The following is a 20,575-nucleotide window of genomic DNA, read 5'->3' as shown; positions in this document are numbered from 1 at the left end:
TACAACATAATCCAGTCTCTGGTTGTCAAGAACGTGGACAGTCCTGTTTTAATTAAATAAGATAATTAGGGACCACATTTTATTAAGCATTTCCACTAAGACTCACCAACAAAGACAAATCTGTATATACCATAATTCAATTAGACATGAAATGGATATTCAAGACATCTTCATACACTTACTGTTAAAATGTCTGATTCAAACTGGACTGGTGCATTCCACTGGGCACTGACGTAGTGATTTTAATACAAAAAATTAAGACTTAATATTGCATTCAGGACGTTAAAAAATGTCTGATTCTTCTGCTATTAAACAACACTTCAGGCCTTTATTTGCTACAAAATTTAAATTCAAACTTTGCACTGTAAGGCCATGCTATTAATGTCACAATCTTATTATTTCTTTATTTTCAAGAAAAAGATTGACTTTGTCCAGCATTTTTTTGCAAAACTGGACATATCACTAGAAAAGAAAGAGCTAACGGACATCCTATAATCTTGTATAACAAGCTGTTTCAAATTTCACCCCACCTTTAACCATTTTCTTTGTGCTTTTATTCATTTTATCCAAATTAAGCCTATGTCACTTGAACATCATTCCAACATGAGAAGGCTGATGGCTTCCCTGCAGAGCTGTATTGCCAGGAGGCAGTTTGGAAAGTGACAGGCTGTGAAGTGGCACAATGGACAATATTAAACAGTTGCCCCTCAATTAATGAATGGAGTGACCCACTTAGTCACCACAGCTGAGTCCTCTTACTAATTCAGAACATACCAAATATACCAGTTCAACTGCCCATACTGGGATACCAAATGGTCATTAAGTCCAAACAGATTTGCATTTTCTCCACTAAACTGAAAGTAGAAATCACTGTTTAAGACACTTTTCCTGCTTCAAAAGGTGCATTCATTCTACAGCAAAGAATCCAGTAGTGAGAAGGTCACGATGTTAGAATGTTCAAAGCAAATCTTAAAATGTTAACAGGGTAGGCACTGTTCTACTGTTTAAACTTACTAGGTTCACCAAGTTACATGCTTCATCCATACGTCTTTATTTTTCTACTAGGTTTCATTGTTTTATTTCCCACAATGTAGTTTGCCAAGTCAGAATTTAATTATATATTCCACATCTGAATTATTCTACACTAATTTAATTTGTACAACGATCTAACATGATCCACTAGTTATGAAAATAATCCTTCATGGAAGTATTCAAGACTGCTTGTTTTAACTTCAGTACATTCTTTAATGTGAAACGTGAAGTGTAACTAATATTTTAATCACTTCTTAAACTAAAAGCAGAAAACCTACTTTCCTTTTTGCCTAACCGAAATTACTTTACCTTTGACATCACAAGTAATAATAATCAAATGCAAGTAGCCTAATCCTCTTTCTTAACTCTAGGAAATTAACACAGATTCTTGTTCAGGAACAGGTCTTCCTTAAGTGACTTCCCCAGAGCAAGGAGTCTGAAAACTTAGACAAAGGAGTAATTTTTTTCCCCAGCATGAAGGAAAATATTTTTGTGTAAACCTGGAAAACCTCGCTCTTAACTGCATTCCACTTCCAGAAGATGTCCCTTCATCAAGTACAGTTTGAAGGTGATTTCACCTGTGAGCTATGCCAGGCTTCAGGTGATACTTGAGACCTCCATAGTGAAGCCTTTCCTTCGCTTGGACCTTCACACAGACTTGCCAAGGCCAGAGATTTTCAAGGGGAGATGCAGTCCATGAATTGCTTTATCAACAACACTCCTGAAACTACAAAAAAGCAGCACAGAGAGACACTTCTGGCCAAATGATTATTATTGCACACTGTGCAAAATGAACAGTTCATTGTGTAAAACAAGGTCTGCCTGACCAACTTCCTTCAAATTTTAAAGGTGATCAACTTTTAAATGTGATAATTAAAGGTTCCTTCCAAACATAACCATTCTATGATTCTGTAATTCTGTGATTTAAATAAAGATTGGTATTCAATATGTTTTTATTTTATATTAGCAGAGGTAATCTAAAGCATGTAAGCAGAGTTCACTGATTTTTTTTAGTACTGGGAACAGTAAATTCTATCTTGATCGTGGAAATAATATGTGATTATTTTGATCACACAAGCTATGCCTGTCAATGGAATAAATACCTCCACTGAAATTTCCAAACAGTGCCACAGAGCTCGCAAGGTTTAATCACAAGAACATGACTCCCACTAAAGTAGAAACAAACAACAAACAAAACCAAACACAAACAAACAACAACAACAAAAAAAAAGAAAACAGCACTGGAAGCACATAAAGGGCCACAGTCCCAGTAACAACATATACACACACAAGCTCAGCAGAAGGGGAAATCCTGTAACTCTTGGTCTCTACCCAAACAATTGAGAAAGATACTGAAAATATGGCCAAGCAAATGTTTTAATGAATATGTAATTTTTTTTTCAGATAAAGCGTAACTATAATTCTGCTAGACTCAGTGTGCTGTCCAGTATTTCTGAAAATTGGAGTAGGTTAACAAAGAAGGCTCAGCACTGGTGACAAAACCACAAGCTGCTGGGCTGTGTGATCTGCACTGGACAAAACTGCAGGCTCTCTGCCCCACAGAAAGGAATGCCCAGAGGCAGCTGGACATCTCACCAGCCCTGTCCTAAAAGGCCCCTGCTACCCTCATCCTCCTACTGCCAGAAATCACATTTTCTGAACAGTATCCATGTCATTTCATTGCTGCAGCTGGTTGCATGAAACAGCTCTAGTCCAAGCGTTGAATTTCAAGTGGTAGTAACCTACACTGAGCTCAAGAACCACAGTTAGGTCATCTGTTTCATATTACAATTTACAAAGCTTCCCTTTCATCTGCTGGCTTTCCTTAGCTTTAAAGTCCACATGGAAAAAGCATTTTACAAAATCAGGCTGAAGTACTACATGGTGGGATACAGGTAAGCGGCCAAGTGCAGATTTCAAATTCTAATAGAAGCATAAGGTAACATCTTTCCACCTTCTTATTCACTACTTGTTCACTAGGTTCCTCAGGTCAACCATTATTTGCATTTATAGGAAGAAGAGAGGTCCATAAAGAACCACCAGCACAGAAGCATCATAAGGCAAAACTGCTTTTACATCTCCTTTTCCTTTTTCTGGGAGATGTAATGGGAAGAAATACATGAAAAAATAAAAGCAAACAGAAACAAAATAGTAGAGGGGAGATGGGTTAGAAGATAATTAAAAGGAGATGAGATGAGAAGCAGGCCAAAAACCTGAACAAAACCAGAACAGATGGAGTAAGGACTATGGTGCAGGCCAGACACCGAAGAGTAACTGCCAACTCCGGGTCAGGAAATGCAGGACTGAAAGGTGAGCAGATTAAGCTACTCTTTAAGGCATAGAAAATAAAAATAAAAACAGAGGAAACAAGTCTTTCTGGCATTAAAAACCCTCCAGATGGTAACATTCCCCCTCTACCTAAATGCAGAATTCAAAATCTCCAATATACAGAGATTATTTGACACTGCTTCTGCTGCCCATTGAACTCTCTTGTCTTCTATTCCACAACTGTAAACCTTCTCCCTATTTTTGTTTGTAGGCTACTTGGCAACATAAGACAGGGCTTTGTGGTCACTCAGTTTTGGATTAACAGCTCTCTTGGCAGATACAGGTGAGCCGTGTCCACATATTCTGACTTTATCAGCATTCACTTCTTCAGGCCATGCCCACACTAACAAGCAGCTGCTTCAGTTGCCCGCAAAATTCCTTGCACCAACCTCAACAAGTCATGTACTTACACTATCTCTTTCATCATCAGTGAACTACAGCAACTTAATTTTCCAAAGTAAACCACCTCAACAGTAGCACCAGTACATTTATTGGTTAACACTTCTAAACATTACACCTCTCCTGAGTACAACAAAAGCAGTTTGAAAAAAAAAAAAATTTAAATCCAAATGTCAAATAAACCAGGAGAACAAAGTAAATCAGTTCTCAGATTTGACTGAAAACTTCCTAGAAGATCCTAGACCATTTAATCTTCTAGCAGAGATTACCCACCTTCATCCTAATTCCTCTAGGACAAGCTGTCATTTTAAAATCAGATAATATCCTAAGAACTGACAAGACATTGACATAAGCATGCTAGCATTTGAAAAAGGTTGTTCATTTGACCTATCTCATTTCCTAACCTTTAGCCCTATTGTTCCACTGAGAGTGATGGGCACAGACCATGGAACCACAGACTGTACAGAAGGACACTTTTTTCCTACTCCTACTAGACAGCATTTTCACTAGACAATAGGCTTTAGTGGTGACATCAGGGCTGGGACTGTCCACACAAAAAAACCTTGCAAAAGAACTGTGGGTTGGTTTAGGCAATGAAAGCCAAGACTTCCAAAATTTCCAAGAGTTTACTTATTTCTATGCGCCTGCACTTCCTGTTTCATATAATAAAGACAATGTCCTTGCTGAAAATCCTGAAACTTTAATACTTTAGTGTCAAGGAAGCCTGAAATCCAGTTTCTCCCATAGACTGCTGCTGTCCTTACATGACAGGTGGGAGAGCTGGCAGATTTGAACATGTCATCTCCTTGAATTCTAGTACACAGTAATAAATGAAAACAAGCTATGCAAAAAAGTGGCCAATCAAGCCAGTGTAATGACAACTAGCAAAGATTCAACATTGCTCAAAAATATCTTTCTCAAAGAATTTGGAAGTTACATTAAAAAACAAAATAGTTCACAGAGTACGTGTGTTCCCAGATAGTACTAAGAGTTAACTCCGCTGTTTCAAGTAATTACTTCCATATTTTTACTGAAAATAACTAAACCTATATGGACAACATTAATTTTTCCTGGTATAATTAAAAGGTTTAGCCACTTATTCTGCTATTAAATAGAGTGCTGAGACTCCTGGCCTTTTTGAGTAATCTTCCTACAATCCACCCAAGCTGACACACATTTACTGATCCATGCTATTTTTAATAAGAAGAATTGTTAAGAAGTATGGCCAATGACAGATTTCAATTTGGAACAGTGTCTTAACTAAGGTCATAGAAAGCAATGACAGAGGGAGGCTGTGAAGGGAGATGTCTACAATATCTAGTTTTGTGCGGTTCAAACTGCGTCCTGGGAACATATGTCAAAAATTGAAGTTTCTCAAAACAAAAACAGAATGCAATGTGTGATTCCAACCATTGCAATTCCGAAGTACACTTGATTCTTTTCTTGACCCTAAGCAAAACCCAGCTATGCTTAAAAAAAACAACTCCAAGACCTACTGCTGCTGACACCTTTAACTCCAGGTACTCAAGCTGAGATGCCTACTTCCCTCCAGCAGCAGCCATCCAGTATATATATTCCCTGCTTCTCTTTGTGCTCTGTAAGGAGCACAAAGCCTAATGCACATCTCTCTCCAAAATTTCTCAAATGGAGTGGCTAATAATGTCGGGTTTTTGCAAGACTGAAGGTAATACTACATAATACATATATATACTGTGCATCAAGGAAGTCCAACCTGTCTTTCTCTGAAATGCACATTGGCTTGTCACTCAAAGCACACAATCACAGTCACCTAGCTCAGAAGCTAAATTTCAGATTCCCAGATAAGCTACAACTGCAAGACTGCTTTCTCAGCAGAGTGCCTGACACACAAACTTCAGAAACAGTGAAGTACCTGCTGAAAATGCACAAAAAACCCCTCAACCCATTATCTTGCAGATGCCTGTGATGAAAATGCTACTAGGGAAGCGAGGTGGTGGAGTTGCTCTTTATGTGAGAGAGCAACTGGAATGTATTGAGTTTCGTGCAGGGGCTGATGAGGGGCAAGTTGAAAGTCTGGGTAAGAATTAGAGAGAAAGAAGGATAGACTGAGAGTGAAAAGCCTGACAACTGTGTAACAAACAAGAACATAGTAGAAAAAAAATGTATTGTACTGAAGCTGAAAATTCTTTTTGAAAAATGTCAGAAGACCAGGTAGATTATTAAGCAATACAGTAAGATAATTATTTGTTTGCCTTGTTTGTACAATATTAACTACCTAATTTGTAAGGCATGGTGATAGAATTTAAATGCTAATAAAATCTTAACTGAGCTGATGTAATCACAACAAAACAGATTTTATATGAGTACATATCCTGTGTGGAAGGAACAAAATACCCAGCAGGACCAGAACCCTGGACTTCCACAGGGCAAACTTTGGTCTCCTCAATCATCTATTAAGGGAAATCCCATGGGACAGGGTGCTAGAAAATAAAGGAGCTCAAGATAGCTGGTCAACATTCAAGGACCACTTCTTGCAAGCACAGGATCAGAGTGTCCCAATGGTTAGGAAATCTAGTAAGGGTGCTAGGAGACCTGCATGGTTAAAGAAGGAACTACTGGGCAAACTTAAGTGGAAAAGGAAAATCTATAGATCATGGAAGGAGGGGCTGGTCACTTGGGAGGAATATAGGACTGTTGTCAGAGGATGTAGGGAGGCAATTAGGAAAGCTAAGGCCTCCTTGGAACTTAACCTTGCAAGTCAGGTTAAGGATAATAGAAAGGGCTTTTTCAAGTACATAGCTAGCAAAACTAGCAATAGAGGCAATATTGGCCCATTGAGGAATGAGGTGGGAGCCCTGGTGACAGAGGATATAAAGAAGGCAGAGGTGCTGAATGCCTTCTTTGCCTCTGTCTTCACTCCTGCAGGGTCTCCCTATGAGCCCCAGATTCATATAGCCCCAGAAGAAGTCAAGATAGAGGAAGAGTTTGACATGGTAGATGAGGATTGGGTTAGGGATCAGTTGAGTAATCTGGACATCCATAAATCAATGGGTCCAGATGGAATGCACCCAAGGGTGCTGAGGGAGCTGGCGGAGGTCATTGCTAGGCCACTCTCCATCATCTTCAGTAAATCATGGGCAACAGGTGAGGTGCCTGAGGACTGGAGGATAGCAAATGTCACTCCAGTCTACAAGAAGGGCAAGAAGGAGGACCCGGGTAACTATAGACCGGTCAGCCTCACCTCCATCCCTGGAAAGGTGATGGAACAACTTGTTCTTGTCACTATCTCCAGGCACATCAAGGACATGGGGGTCATCAAGAGCAGTCAGCATGGTTTTATCAAGGGTAAATCATGTTTGACTAACCTCATAGCCTTCTATGAGGAAATTACTAGGTGGATAGATGATGGTAGAGCGGTAGATGTGGTTTATCTTGATTTCAGTAAAGCATTTGACACCGTCTCCCACAGCATCCTTGTGGATAAGTTGATCAGGTATGGGTTTGGTGACCAGGAAGTGAGGTGGATTAGGAACTGGTTGAAAGGAAGGAGTCAGAGAGTTGTAGTCAATGGGGTAGAATCTGGTTGGAGGTGTGTTACTAGTGGAGTCCCACAAGGGTCGGTGCTGGGACCGGTGTTGTTCAACATCTTCATCAACGACCTGGATGAGGGTATAGAATGTACCCTCAGCAAGTTTGCTGATGACACTAAGCTGGGAGGAGTGGCTGACACACCAGAAGGCTGTGCTGCCATTCAGAGAGACTTAGATAGGTTGGAGAGTTGGGCGGGGAGAAACATGATGAAATTCAACAAGGGGAAGTGCAGAGTTTTACATTTGGGGAAGAACAACACCATGTCCCAGTACAGGTTGGGGGCTGAACTGCTGGAGAGTAGTGTAGGTGAAAGAGACCTGGGGGTCCTGGTAGACAGGAGGATGACCATGAGCCAGCAATGTGCCCTTGTGGCCAAGAAGGCCAATGGCATCCTGGGGTGCATTAGAAAGGGTGTGGTTAGTAGGTCAAGAGAGGTTCTCCTCCCCCTCTATTCTGCATTGGTGAGGCCACATCTGGAGTATTGTGTCCAGTTCTGGGCCCCTCAGTTCAAGAAGGACAGGGAACTGCTTGAAAGAGTCCAGCGCAGAGCTACGAAGATGATTAAGGGAGTGGAACATCTCCCTTATGAGGAAAGGCTGAGGGAGCTGGGTCTCTTTAGCTTGGAGAAAAGGAGACTGAGGGGTGACCTCATCAATGTTTACAAATATGTAAGGGGTGAGTGTCAGGGGGACGGAGTTAGGCTTTTCTCGGTGATGACCAGTGATAGGGCAAGGGGTAATGGGTGTAAATTGGAGCATAGGAGGTTCAAGGTGAATATCCGAAAAAATTTTTTTACTGTGAGAGTGACAGAGCCCTGGAACAGACTGCCCAGGGAGGTTGTGGAGTCTCCTTCACTGGAGACATTCAAAACCCACCTGGATGAGTTCCTGTGTGATGTACTCTAGGTGACCCTGCTCTGGCAGGGGGGTTGGACCAGATGATCTCTCGAGGTCCCTTCCAGCCCCTAAGATTCTATGATTCTATGATTCTATGATACTAAAAGACTATGCCTGTTTCCTGAATTTTGATAAAACACATTCTGACTGCTGGTATGAGTTTTCCACTTTTTCAGTCTTGAATTTGCTGGTGTAATCAGCAGTCTTCGGCCAGAGGTGAGGTGCATCTCTATGTCCACTGATCTTTCTTTGAAAGTAATCCTTGGGGGTGACCTGAGAAGCTACATGTTCTAGTGGTGAAGTACAACAGCTGGAGGCAGGGAAGAAACCCACACTTAGGAAAACATACACTTTTCCTCAGATCACTCACGTTCATCTTTAAGGGCCTCTAGTCAAGAAAGGAAGGATCCTTGGAGAAGAACAGGAAAAACAGCTAATTAAGCATGAGGAAAAGGTCTAAGCATTTGTCCCATTTGTCAGTCCTCAAGCATTCATTCAGCTGCCACCATCTCTGGAGATGGATTGATGGATATGCCAAGTCAATCCGAATATGAGCAGACTGAGAAGCTAGAAGGAATTCCTTGTCTCCCTGCAGACCTTGCTGTACAGCACAGAGTTAGTAAATCCCGTCATGACATTTGTCATGGATGCAAAGAAACCAGCTTGCTTTTTCAGCTATACTAATGAGGTATTCATTGCTAGGAGTACATTTGTTGCTATAGTTGCAGAGATGACTAAATAAACATAGCAAAAAATATTTTGGGCAAAGCAATACTATTTATTTAAAAATACCTCTTTCAGCAAAGGGTAACACTTCAAAACAATAGTCTATTCTGACCATACATAATGAAAAATTCTGTTCACAAAGTTGTGATTAATAGGAAGATGTAATGCCTTTTTCATTATCCTAAGGAAGTGTCACAGGAATCACACTCATCAAGTTCACAAAAATAATGGAACAAAAAATGTGTTTTTGAGCCAAGTAAGCGGAACAGTAATTCTCAGTCCAGATCTTATTCTTTGGAGAATATATTTTTATGAATACTACTCTTTTGAGCAGCTACAGATTTGAAATACATAATTATTTCCCTTATATGTTTACCAGTATTCCCTTAGATAAAAGTTGCCCTCAATACCAGCAGTACTACCTAAAACTCCCTACCATTACCACAGGGCATACAAACAATTCTTGGACATTGACAAAACTTTTTACTGAAAACTACCACATTTAAAGGCTCTCTAGAAGTCTTCCATCGCAACAGTAGGATAATGAGCAAGTTTCACTAGGTAACAGGTACTTTAAATCACAACAAGCATTGCTTCAAACTTGTAACCTACGCTGTACAAAAAGAGTTTAAAAACCTACAGTTAATTCAAGCTCAATTTTGAACTCAAAGCATAGAAAGCCTTGGAATCAATTACCATTTTTAAAAAAACACTGTAAAACCAAACAAAAGAAAAACAACAAGGCGGGGGGGGAGGACAAACCACACACCAAACCTAAACATCACTATAAATTAAAACCATATAGACACTCTTATCTCAAACAGGTTCTTAAGGTGGTGGACATTAGGACGAGGATTTGTTGACTGAACTGCATTTGCCACATAATAGCCTCAAATGCAGGTTGCAATGTTCTCTTAAGTTTTACTTGGTACTGCAGACTTACTGATATCTTCCAATACTGCTTTTAAAAAGCCTGATATAAGTAATAAAACCCAAAGAGAGCACCATGCTTCACACTTTCAGATGCACTCCTTTATCAAACTGTGCAAGTCATCACTCTATCTGTTCCAACAGGATATTCATTGCTCATACAAAAGCAGCAAAACTCTAAGGAAAAGAAACCCTCAAGAGAAAAAATGTGCTATATAACTGTAATGCAAACCAGCCACTAACTTTTACTCACTCTGATTAGGGATAGAAGTTAGCTGACAAAAATAGGCCTATTTAAAAAGAAAAATAAAAAATCATCTTTCAAAACATGTAGCTTAATAAAACCCAGGATATTGCTCTTACATGCTTTCTTTTTCCCTAGCAGTTTTATCTAATATATGCACAGAGCAGGTAGCTCATAAATGTTTGAAATTATTTAAATAACAGCAATTTGCTCTGCACTGCCAGTAACTCCACCTCTCCTGCTCTGTGTGCACCTCCAAGTGCTGCACAAAAATGGGAGAAAATTGGCCAGAAAACTGCTTCATTCCATAGTTCACAAGTTAATCAAACCTGCTGACGACAAGAACAAAATGAAGATATACTGTCCAAGCATTAGTGTCAAAAGCAATTTATATCTATTATGAAATGAATTTTAGCCATGTAATTTTTTTTCCTTCACCAACGTATGTGGTGCTTTATTGCTGGGTAATACGACTCTTACCAAGAGTTCATGCTCAGAGCTCTGAGAAAGGCAAAGAAAGACCAGTAAACAGCATCTTTTCATTGCTGACTTTAAAAAGTGCTGCACTCGGAATTGTTGAAATCCAACACACTGGGAAGCACATGGACAATTCAGAAATCTCCTTTAGACAGGAAAACTAAGGCCATTGAGTATAATTTCCTAGGTTTTGGGAAGCAGAGGATCATTTCAATAGTCGTGCTAGCAGTTAAATTTAACTAGCATGGGATCTGTTTACAGATGTCTTTTACCTAGAAATTTTTCTAGGAATGCTTCCAAACATGCTCTTCCTGCCATTTTTAAATGAGGTTAAATAACCTGGAACTTCAGAACACTTAAAAAAAACTATACATTTTTGTAAGAAACCAATATTAAATTCTGTTCCTTTGGTTCTAGTTTCTTTTATGTGTTCTAGACAGCCTTTTTTCCCCCCCTTTAAAAATGTACTTCACATTTACAAAGTTGATCTTTAACAGACAATAAATGTAACAATAATTACAAAGAGGTGACTGAAACATTTATAGTGCTTTATCCACACAAACTTCTCAAAGAACTGTTCATGATTTTAACTTTCTGAAGACTGCTACTCTCTGCCAGGTTTTTTTGCTGTTTTGTTTTTTTTTTTTGAAAGTCCATCTTATGCCTTATTTCTTTATTTACTTTTTGGCCACTCTTGGTTAGCCAGAATACATTACTGCTCCTCTTGGAAGGGGGGGAGATTCTCTACCTGCTATAGGCTCAAAGAAATGACAAAAGCAAATGGAAGCCAACAATTTGATGTTCGTTGCTCTGTGTTGGTGAGACACGGGACTGTTTCTAACAGCAGTGCTAAGAAAAATGGGTAGCTCTAGAAGAACTTACTATCTAGGAGACATTTAATTCACGGAAGAGAACAAAAGTACTTTACAGAATGTTAGGATAAGTCTATACTGAAGAATAGGGTGCACAATGAAAGACAGGAACTCATATATACTTGCAAGTCTTCTGCATTACATCAGAAGACCCAGAGTAGTATTTTAATAAGTAAAATGTAGAGAAAATGGGCTCTTGGTAATCACTGCTGAACAAGTGTGAGTTCAAGTACAACTCACTCTTCTTATACTATAGCCAAATGGGGACTGGAAGTAAAAAGAACATTATATTCTTACCTACAAAGGAGGACAGTGTAAACAACATTGCTTTTGGATATTCCCTTAAGCTCAGAGATGTTTCAGACCTGAAGTTATTAACTTCTATGCAATCATTCAACATTAAAGAACTAGGTTTTGCCGAAGTACAGGTTTTATGTATGCAAAAATAGTAACTCGGACTGAACAGGCAGCCTACAACCACTTGTCAGAGCACTCCAAACTGCCAGTCACTCCCCAGACATTGCTAACACTCGCTTAGCAGAGTAACCTGTGGGAAGCTCAAAAAGGTGAGGGACTCAACAGTCTTTTGCTGTCTTCAAGGCCTCAACATAAACAACTGAAATAAAGTTTACCTTTCTTGATGTGTAGATGTCAAAAAATGGTTTGTTTCGAACACTAAATGGTTCTTGTGTTTTGTCAATAAGACCAGTCTTCATCTTTTCATGACGTGGAAATATAATCTCTTTCTCTATACATGCGAGTCGAACATTAAAATCACACTCTCCAACAGGCTGTCCCTGCCAAATTGCAAAAATCAGTATTAAAACCAAACACTTACCAGATTATTAGAACAGTAAGTTTTCCTTGCACAATATTTACAACCATACAGATACATAAAAACATTATTAAATCACTACGTATTTTTTGCTCAGTGCTTGGTTTTAAATCATCTGTCTCAGGCTGTAAGAGGTTTAATCAAAGTTCATAGAAAGATAAAAACCCATAAGATGTATTCAAGCATATATTAATTAAATACCTAAATACCTTTAAAGCTATGGAAAATAAATTAAATATTCCCTAGTTCTAACTTTGAATATAGCAGCTACATTCTTTTTCTTCATAATACTTTTAATGACAACACAACAACGTGATTCACACAGTCAAGCAAACTGCTTTGAATATTGATGCCTAGAAAGAAGCATTATGTACACTTTTGCTCTCCTGACAGACAAAAGAAAAAAAATATAGCTGCAGTTGCAAAACGTGCCAATAAGCGGTGGCTGCAAAAACCTGCAAGATACATGATGGCTCAGACACCAAAAAGTAGTAAAAGCCCTTCTCTAAGTCTCAGTAATGTACTGTCACATTTCAAGACCTGAAATAAACCAGCAGCTTTACGTTGTCCTTTTTACACTTGGTGCATTGCACCAGAGCAGTATGAGTGTTCAAAATGCACATTTGTCAGATTAATAATTGCTCTTAATGGAGTTTATGCATTTTGAGTGTTAGGTAGTGAGAACATCCTGTGGATATTGCTGAGAGAAAACAAGCGACTGACAACTTAAAAATTCTAAAGTTAGTTTCAATCAGAAATGTCACCATCACCGCAGCAAGCCACAGAACTCACAGAACTGCATTGTTACAAGCACAATACAGCACTGGAAGTTATTTACATGAGACCATCCCTCATTCTGTCACCCATTCACACAAAAAAATAATTTTGAAAAACTGTCCCTTTCATGGTCCACAGCGAATATGCTCACAGAGCCTTGGCTTCAAAACCAGAATCTTTCAAAAGTTGAAAGCAACAAGCACAGGAAACTGGGAAGACATGGGACTCTGATCAGCAATGACAGCAGTACAGATGAGCAGAAGAAACAACAACCAGGTATTTCCTGTACTAAACACAGGTAGAAGGTAAGAGGAAAGAGAACCTAAAAGGAAAAAAGCCCTACTCTAACATGCATCAAAGGGAATCAGAATCGGTCAACCTTAAAGAATGCAAAGGAAATTACGATAAAATGACAGCCTGGTAAGACACACAGAGGTAAGAGATAGAATGAGTAGTATCTGACAGGTATATTAATTAGGAGAAAATCAGAATGTCAATTTCAGACCAATGTGAGTTTAATGAAGTTCTTTCCAAACTCATTCTGGCTTTTATCAGAATCTTCTGCATTTCGTGCTCCCAAAGGGGCACTAAGTTTCTCTTATATTTTTTTCCTAAGATTATATCCTTACTAGATCTCTATACAAAGTCCTCAATTGTTCCACTACAACAGCTATAAGAACTATGCATGGCACTTCCATGCCATGGGTAATTCACAACCAGTTTCTTACAGGGTTTGGTTTCAATCTATAGGAGGAGAGGCAGCACATGGAGCCAACCATCACTTGTGGGGGAAGCACATTCTGCACAAAGCCAGTGATTACATGGGTGAAATGTCTCCTTATCTCTGGTAACTGATCATGCTACTGAAGAAGAAAGCCTATTTGGCTGTGAACGTTGCCTTCATTGTTGCTTTCCCTTCATATAAGGTGTTACTAGTACAGAGTCATTCAAATGAATGGAAAACAAGGAGCAGGAGAGTGGCTCACTCTTCAGTCCTTCACTGCAGAACACAATCTACAGATTTTTAAGTGTCCTAGACAAAATTCTGAACAACTGCTCTTCTTTTCTTACCCCATGTACAGATCACTTGAGAACTTATCTATACAGTGATTGAGTTTGCCTTGGTTTGTATATCTAACTAAAACATAGAAAACACATCTTGACCTCTGTAACAACTCACTGAAAAACTGATTGAATTCTTTCCTGGGAAATGTGCATACTTTTTTTTATTATTATTACAAAGAAGATCATAAACTGTTTCCTAGGTAAGTTTCAGCAAGATCTAGTACACATGCTCTTCCCTAGAGTATCCACTCAGCCACATTTTCTAAGTAGATCTGAAAAAGCAAATGAGCTAATTAATGTTCCAAACAGTTGAGCTTCCAATAAGCAGTAAAGCTATTTAGACAGCTTCTTTAGAATGATGCATTCAAAACTGCTTTAGCATAGTGACTTAAATTTATTTCAGTCCCTTCATAGTTAAATTAAAAGCTGAGACGACTTCATATGCACCATAAACCAGCTGAATCACTTTTCCTTTCAATAATCCTTTCACTTCTACCATTTACTTGGAAGTAATTATTTCTGCAGCTCTGCCAATCATGTATTTTTATCCAAAGCTTGTTAAGCAGAAGGGTGTATTACCACTAGGTTCCATCATACAAAGGTCAGAGCTAGGCTGATCATATGAGATGGGAAAACACAGATAATGGTTCTGAGCAACTTCCTCATCAGCCAAATTAACGAAGAATGTAAGGACTGTTTCATTCTCTCAAAAGCACAGGACATTAGCAACAAGAAAATTAACACAACGCTGAATTTAAATCAAGGACATATCAAGTAAAAGCAGTACTGGAGAAGGGCTTTTTCTTTATTATTAGGCATTTTCCATAATTACAAAAAATGTTACTAAAATAGAATCTATTTATCCCAGACAGATCCAAAACCTTCAAGTGGTAAAATCCCAGCTTTTAGCAAACAAGTAGGAGGGTAACGTAGGCTGCACTAAATAATTTGCAGACCTTGACAAAAATAGGGAGAGATTATTTAGTATATAAATCCCACATGTAAAAGTTGTCCAAAACCAAGACATTGATGAATGTGTAATTTAAACCCAGGCATCAAATCCTAGCATGCTTCGAGGCAATATAGACGTTTTATGAATTTAAACATTCAGATGTTTGAGATTTTACTTCAGTATCTAAGGTTCTACTTGTCTGAGACGGATGTGGGTCACCACTGCCTAACTGTATATTTACTGGAGTGCATTACACCATAAATCCTGTTCTAGACATTTTTACCCTAAAATAAGTTTGTTAGCAAAGGGTAAAACAAAATTAACAAGTAGCATGTGCCTCCTGTCTAGGCTAGAGATTTACATGTCTCCCTCACTGAAATTAAAATATATCCTGAAGCAAAATATCATTCAGGCAAGCCTCAGGAGAGGAATCATCTGTTGAATCAAAACCTCTTCCTCGAGCATCTGAATTCTCTTCACCTGTTGAAACTTAGTGCACTGCACTAAGAGGTGACACCATTACGTGGGTTTGCAATAGATGTGATGCTCTAAAATACCATTTTGATTTTAAACACAACCCTCCACACATCCTCAAAATGTGAAATGATATTTCTGCTGAGCTTTGAAATCTACCCAGGATCAAACATGTTTAATACATGTTTAGAAACACTAGCAAATAGGGTCTGCAGCTCATTTGATATCCACTGTATTGAGGGAGTGGGAGAAGACAATTTATTTGCTGAAATTACCTAAAAGAAAACAACAACCAAGCAAGCAAAAATCACTGTCCCAATAACATTCCTCCATATAGGTCCCGAGAGTGAATTTGGTCAAGTGCCAGGCTGTTCTGCTGCAGCTCCTCCCTCCGCCTGGTTCACAGAGACCTCTGTGTTAACACACAACCTCAAGCTGATACAGTTAGAAGGGCTGGTGAGAAACTCAAATCCCAGGCCTTTAAATACAGGAAGATGGCAGGAATCACTGAGATGGGTGTAAAAGGATAACAGAATCTCTGCTATGTACCCTTCCTCAGTCCCCTCTCTCTCCACAAGGCAAAAGGGACACCTGAGGAGAGATCACTGCCCTTGAGGTTCAAGCCTCCATTTCTCTGCTTGTGAGGTTACACTTGTGACTACAGCTCAGTAAATTTGGTGAGACTTACATGCAAAGTCCTTTACCTAGATGGATGCAGTACAAGTAACAAAATGGGGTATGTAGGTGATAAATCATCTTCCTCTTAGAATTTGATACTTACTTGTTTTTTTCCCAGTGCAGCTATAGTAAAAAGAAATAAGCCTGGGCCTGTGTACGCAGCTGATAAATAGCTCGGGCCAGGGTAAACTGGGAATATTTATTCTCTTCCTCTAGGAGATGCAGTTCAAGGCCTACCTGCCAGCAAAGCATGGGCCATTTGTTTCCCCAGAGCAGTAACTTAGACATGAATAATTCAGCACATACATGCATATACGTTCCATGCACATCTTCACTTATTGAGCCGTAGCAGAATATATGTTACAACTGCCTCAGCTTAAATGATTTTGAGAGAAGAATAAGAATAAACTCGGGCTAATATTCTACCCTGTGTTTAACATTATTATTCACAATTCAAGGCACCCACAGCTGTCATCTGCATTTCCAATGAAAGCCTGTAATTAATTCTCCCATCTTCTGAAGACCATACAGTCAAATATTTTGCATTTTATAGTCATGGTTTGACACTTACTTTGTCTATATTTTTTCAATACACATAGCTTTTATATAAAAACAAATCTGAAGGTGCTGTTTCATTCTCCAAATAAGATTACTACTATATTCATTAACCTAAAAGGTTTGGGTTATTTTTCCTTTCTACTTAAGTTTTCTTTTTAAAAACAGGATTGCAAGTAAAGCTTTAGAGAAGGGAAAAAAATGTAGAATTATGGCTCTTCAGTTTTTAATTTCTAGAAGGCAAGTAACCATTATAATCTGGAAATACATTTTAAACTTGTTTTTTTTTAACTCTTGTCAGTCAAAACAGATATGGCAATGGCAAGGAATTTAAGTTTCAAAATGGTTTCTAATCCATATCTTGGCATCAAGGAGGTACAGAGTATGAAACACTATTTCAATTGTAACAATTCAACCACTGTGCTCCAGAAGATAATTACTATGTATATGTTGTCATCTTATACAATGGAATTTCACTTTGATTTACCACAGAACGAAAAAAAATTGGGGAATCAGACCTATTAAAAAATTGCTTACGACATGCATTAAATTACTGGTATTTCTTAAAAAAAAACCAACAACACCAAACACACCACTGAAAATAAATTCAAATATGTATTAATCAACAATGGAGCTTGTAGCCCATGAATTAACGTCAAGGCCTAACAGAAAATACAAATACAGCTCCACACTTCTTTTCTACTAGCAAACATAACTTGAACTAAATAGCAGGACTGTCAAAACTGTGACTAAACAGACAAGATCAAAACAGAAAAAGTAGACTATACTACAAACATTGCTCTCTTCCTCACTCTTCTCCACCTTGGACTTCTCAAGAGAGAATACAAATTCAAGATAAAAACAGTAAAACCTCCTTTTAATTACAAGGGGACGAGAAGTTTGCTTCACCAGCATAAAGGTAACACATCTAGGGCAGAATATTTACAATCAGTTTGAGTGACTGAATGATGATTCTCACCATTGACATTGTGCAATACAGAGGCAGACTTATGGAAATGGGATACTACTATGGATGAACACCTAAGCCCCCTCTTTTGAAAACAAAGCTCCAGTTAGGCACTGAAAGCTTAGTAGTTGCTATTTTGGGAGCACAGACAAGCTAGTCCAATTCATTGTTTGACTGCATGTACAGTGGCTTCACTTAGGATCTTTATAAATCTTTCTGAGCCTTCAAAAACAAAACCCAATCAGGGGATTTTACTAGCATGTAAATGATTAAAACCAAAAGGAATTATGTTCTGTCTAGACTGGCTGTCTCCCCTCAAGTAATCTGAGGAGCAGATGAACTTCCCATTTTTAATTACAGAAGCAAGAGTCATAATTCTAATAAACCATAACTGTTAAACAGATTTGCCATCATCATCATCAGATATCCACACACAAAAAGACTGAATGTGGTTCTCCCAGAGGAATAAAAAATTAAATAATTTATTTTGCAGTGAATTTAGGCTACCTGCAAAGTCAAGTGTTGAACACAGGGCTTTACTACTTCTGTTTGTTCCAATTGATTTCTCTAGTGCTGATGCTGTACGTTGTATGGAGGCATCCTCGTCTTTACTGCAACAGGTAGCAGATAGTCCAGTCACTATTTTCTGCTTCTACTCTCTCAAACTCTCTTCCTTTCTATCAGCCATTCACAGTGAGTCTTCATAATAATAGCTATTGCTGGATTTTTCCAGGACTGTCTTTATAAAAAAGAATTATCACTCCAGTGAATTAAGAACCATGGGAAAATTCCTATATGCTAAAGACACTATTCAGGGCATTTCATTCTTGAAAAGATTGTGGCAGTGATTGTTTTTTGAAAATAAATCAATTTGTTGTATTTAAAATAAGACTACTACAATGTGTACTGTAGAAAGAGAAATGAAGGGGGGAAAAAAAAAGAGTAACAATTGTCACTGATTCACAAACACTATCTAAGAAAAGGAACTACCTACCTTTCATAAGCCATGAGAGATCTAAAGTGAAGTGTCTGCTTGTAATAGATGTCATACTCCTGAAGACTTTTAAAAGATCTGTAACTTCAGTACACAATCTGTCTTTCAGATACATAGTTCACTGTGTGCACTGCTAGCTTATGAGTAAGAAATACTGATGAACTACTATTATACTAATTTCAAAAGAAAAGTGCAATTTTTCCTTCATGTTACTTTTAAATAACAGAAATATTTTTTTAAAAAACATAAAAATACAGCTTTCTTATTATTTCCTAGACCATAACAGTTATGCAAACATACTAGCCATGGAAAAGAAAACATTAGAGAGGTTCTACTTTTACCTTCATAATACCTATCCTGAATTATAGTTATTTTAAATTTGGCATATCCCTTTGATTAACTTTAATTATTTTTTTTCTTTACTTCTTTCCCTTATACACAGGAAAAGATGTGAAACAGGAGAAGTGAAATATTACAGCTAGATTAATTGTAGAAAAGGAGAAGCTAAAACTAAGTTAGGGAAATAAGACATGACAACATTTGAACATACTCCTACTGTTTCCATATGGTTTTCACCCAACCATCCTATTTTACCTATAGTTTTTCTGTTTACAAATCATACTGGAAAAAAACACCTCTGTGTTAAGAATTCAGTCCCAGTACTCATTAAATAAGATGTGATAATGCAACTGGAAAACCTGCCTCACTGTAAAGCTTTTTGTATTACTGCCAGATTCTTCAGAGTTCTGAATATCTGCCTGAGCCAGAAGTTGGGTTTAAGTCCACTTGGCAACTCCTCTAGGAATGATTATGCTAGTGCATAGTCCCTAGTGCAAGCTGAGGGAGACAGTTTTTCTATTCAATCATATGCTACAATTCCTAGCACGAGAGTAGAGAAAAAAATATTGTGAATAAAACCTGAGTAATTTTAACACTAAAGATGCAAGATGCTGAAAATTGTTTAGTAAAAATACTGATAAAATCTCTTTAAAGATATCTTCTAAGAACAAAAATTTGTCTGTGGACTTTACTCTTTGAATTGTACATGGTTTGAATTATTTCAGTTATATTCATTTACAATGCAACTTAAACTTCCAGGTCTCACTTTGTGTCTTTTAAAGTGGGTTTTATGGTTTGCTCAAGAAGTGTCATATCAGAATAAGCCACTCAAACTTACAGAGCCTGAAAACCAGAAAATGTATAAAGAATTTAATATCATGGCAACCTCTAGAGATGTTCTTGGCAAACTACTTGTCCATATATTTCTCTTCCAGGACCAACACTTTCGGCCTCTTCCCCTAACAATTATACTAGTGATAATCTGCCATTCAAAAAGGTTCTCATGGGACATGCTTCATCTTAAGGTTTGGAAACACCTTTGCGCAATAAAACAAGACATGCCAAAATTAAATATACTCCCTTTGCTTTTAGGTAATTTCCCATTAAGCATTCTCTATTTTGGCAAATGTGGAAAACAAAACACCTTCACTGTGATCCATAGTGCCCCCTGGGTTGGGAAAAGGAGGCTCTAACTCAGAGATGCAAGGGAAACAAAGAAAGCAGATGTATTTTTTCACACAATCTAACCAGCAAGTAAAACTCAGCCTTCAAATTAATTACAATGCTAAAGAATGCTCCCCAACATCAAGCAACTTACTTGATAAAAAAATATAGAATTAAAACCATGAAAACACTAAAGATAAGCTGGTCAGCAGGTACTAGTTATCATGCTTCAGCAATAATTTACTTTTTGTAGGCATCATAGCAAGAGAGAGATGTAAAAATGCATGCAAGTGCTACCTTT

At 38.1% G+C, this 20,575-nt stretch overlaps 1 protein-coding gene across 2 annotated transcripts in view; it reads right to left on the bottom strand.

Annotated features, from left to right (window-relative positions):
• RNGTT (RNA guanylyltransferase and 5'-phosphatase) overlaps positions 1-20,575 on the bottom strand; it is a 172,209-nt gene that overhangs the window by 99,883 nt on the left and 51,751 nt on the right. For both annotated transcript variants that reach the window (XM_010000510.1, XM_010000509.1), the window contains exon 10: positions 12,107-12,271. In XM_010000510.1, coding sequence (XP_009998812.1) covers positions 12,107-12,271 — 165 coding nt within the window. The remainder of the gene's footprint in view (positions 1-12,106; positions 12,272-20,575) is intronic.

This window comes from Chaetura pelagica, unplaced genomic scaffold, assembly GCF_000747805.2.
Source record: "Chaetura pelagica isolate M959 unplaced genomic scaffold, ChaPel_1.0 scaffold174, whole genome shotgun sequence".
Lineage (NCBI taxonomy): Eukaryota > Metazoa > Chordata > Aves > Apodiformes > Apodidae > Chaetura > Chaetura pelagica.
The sequence above is the reverse complement of the archived record's forward strand: the minus strand, read 5'-3'. Positions and strand labels throughout refer to the sequence as shown.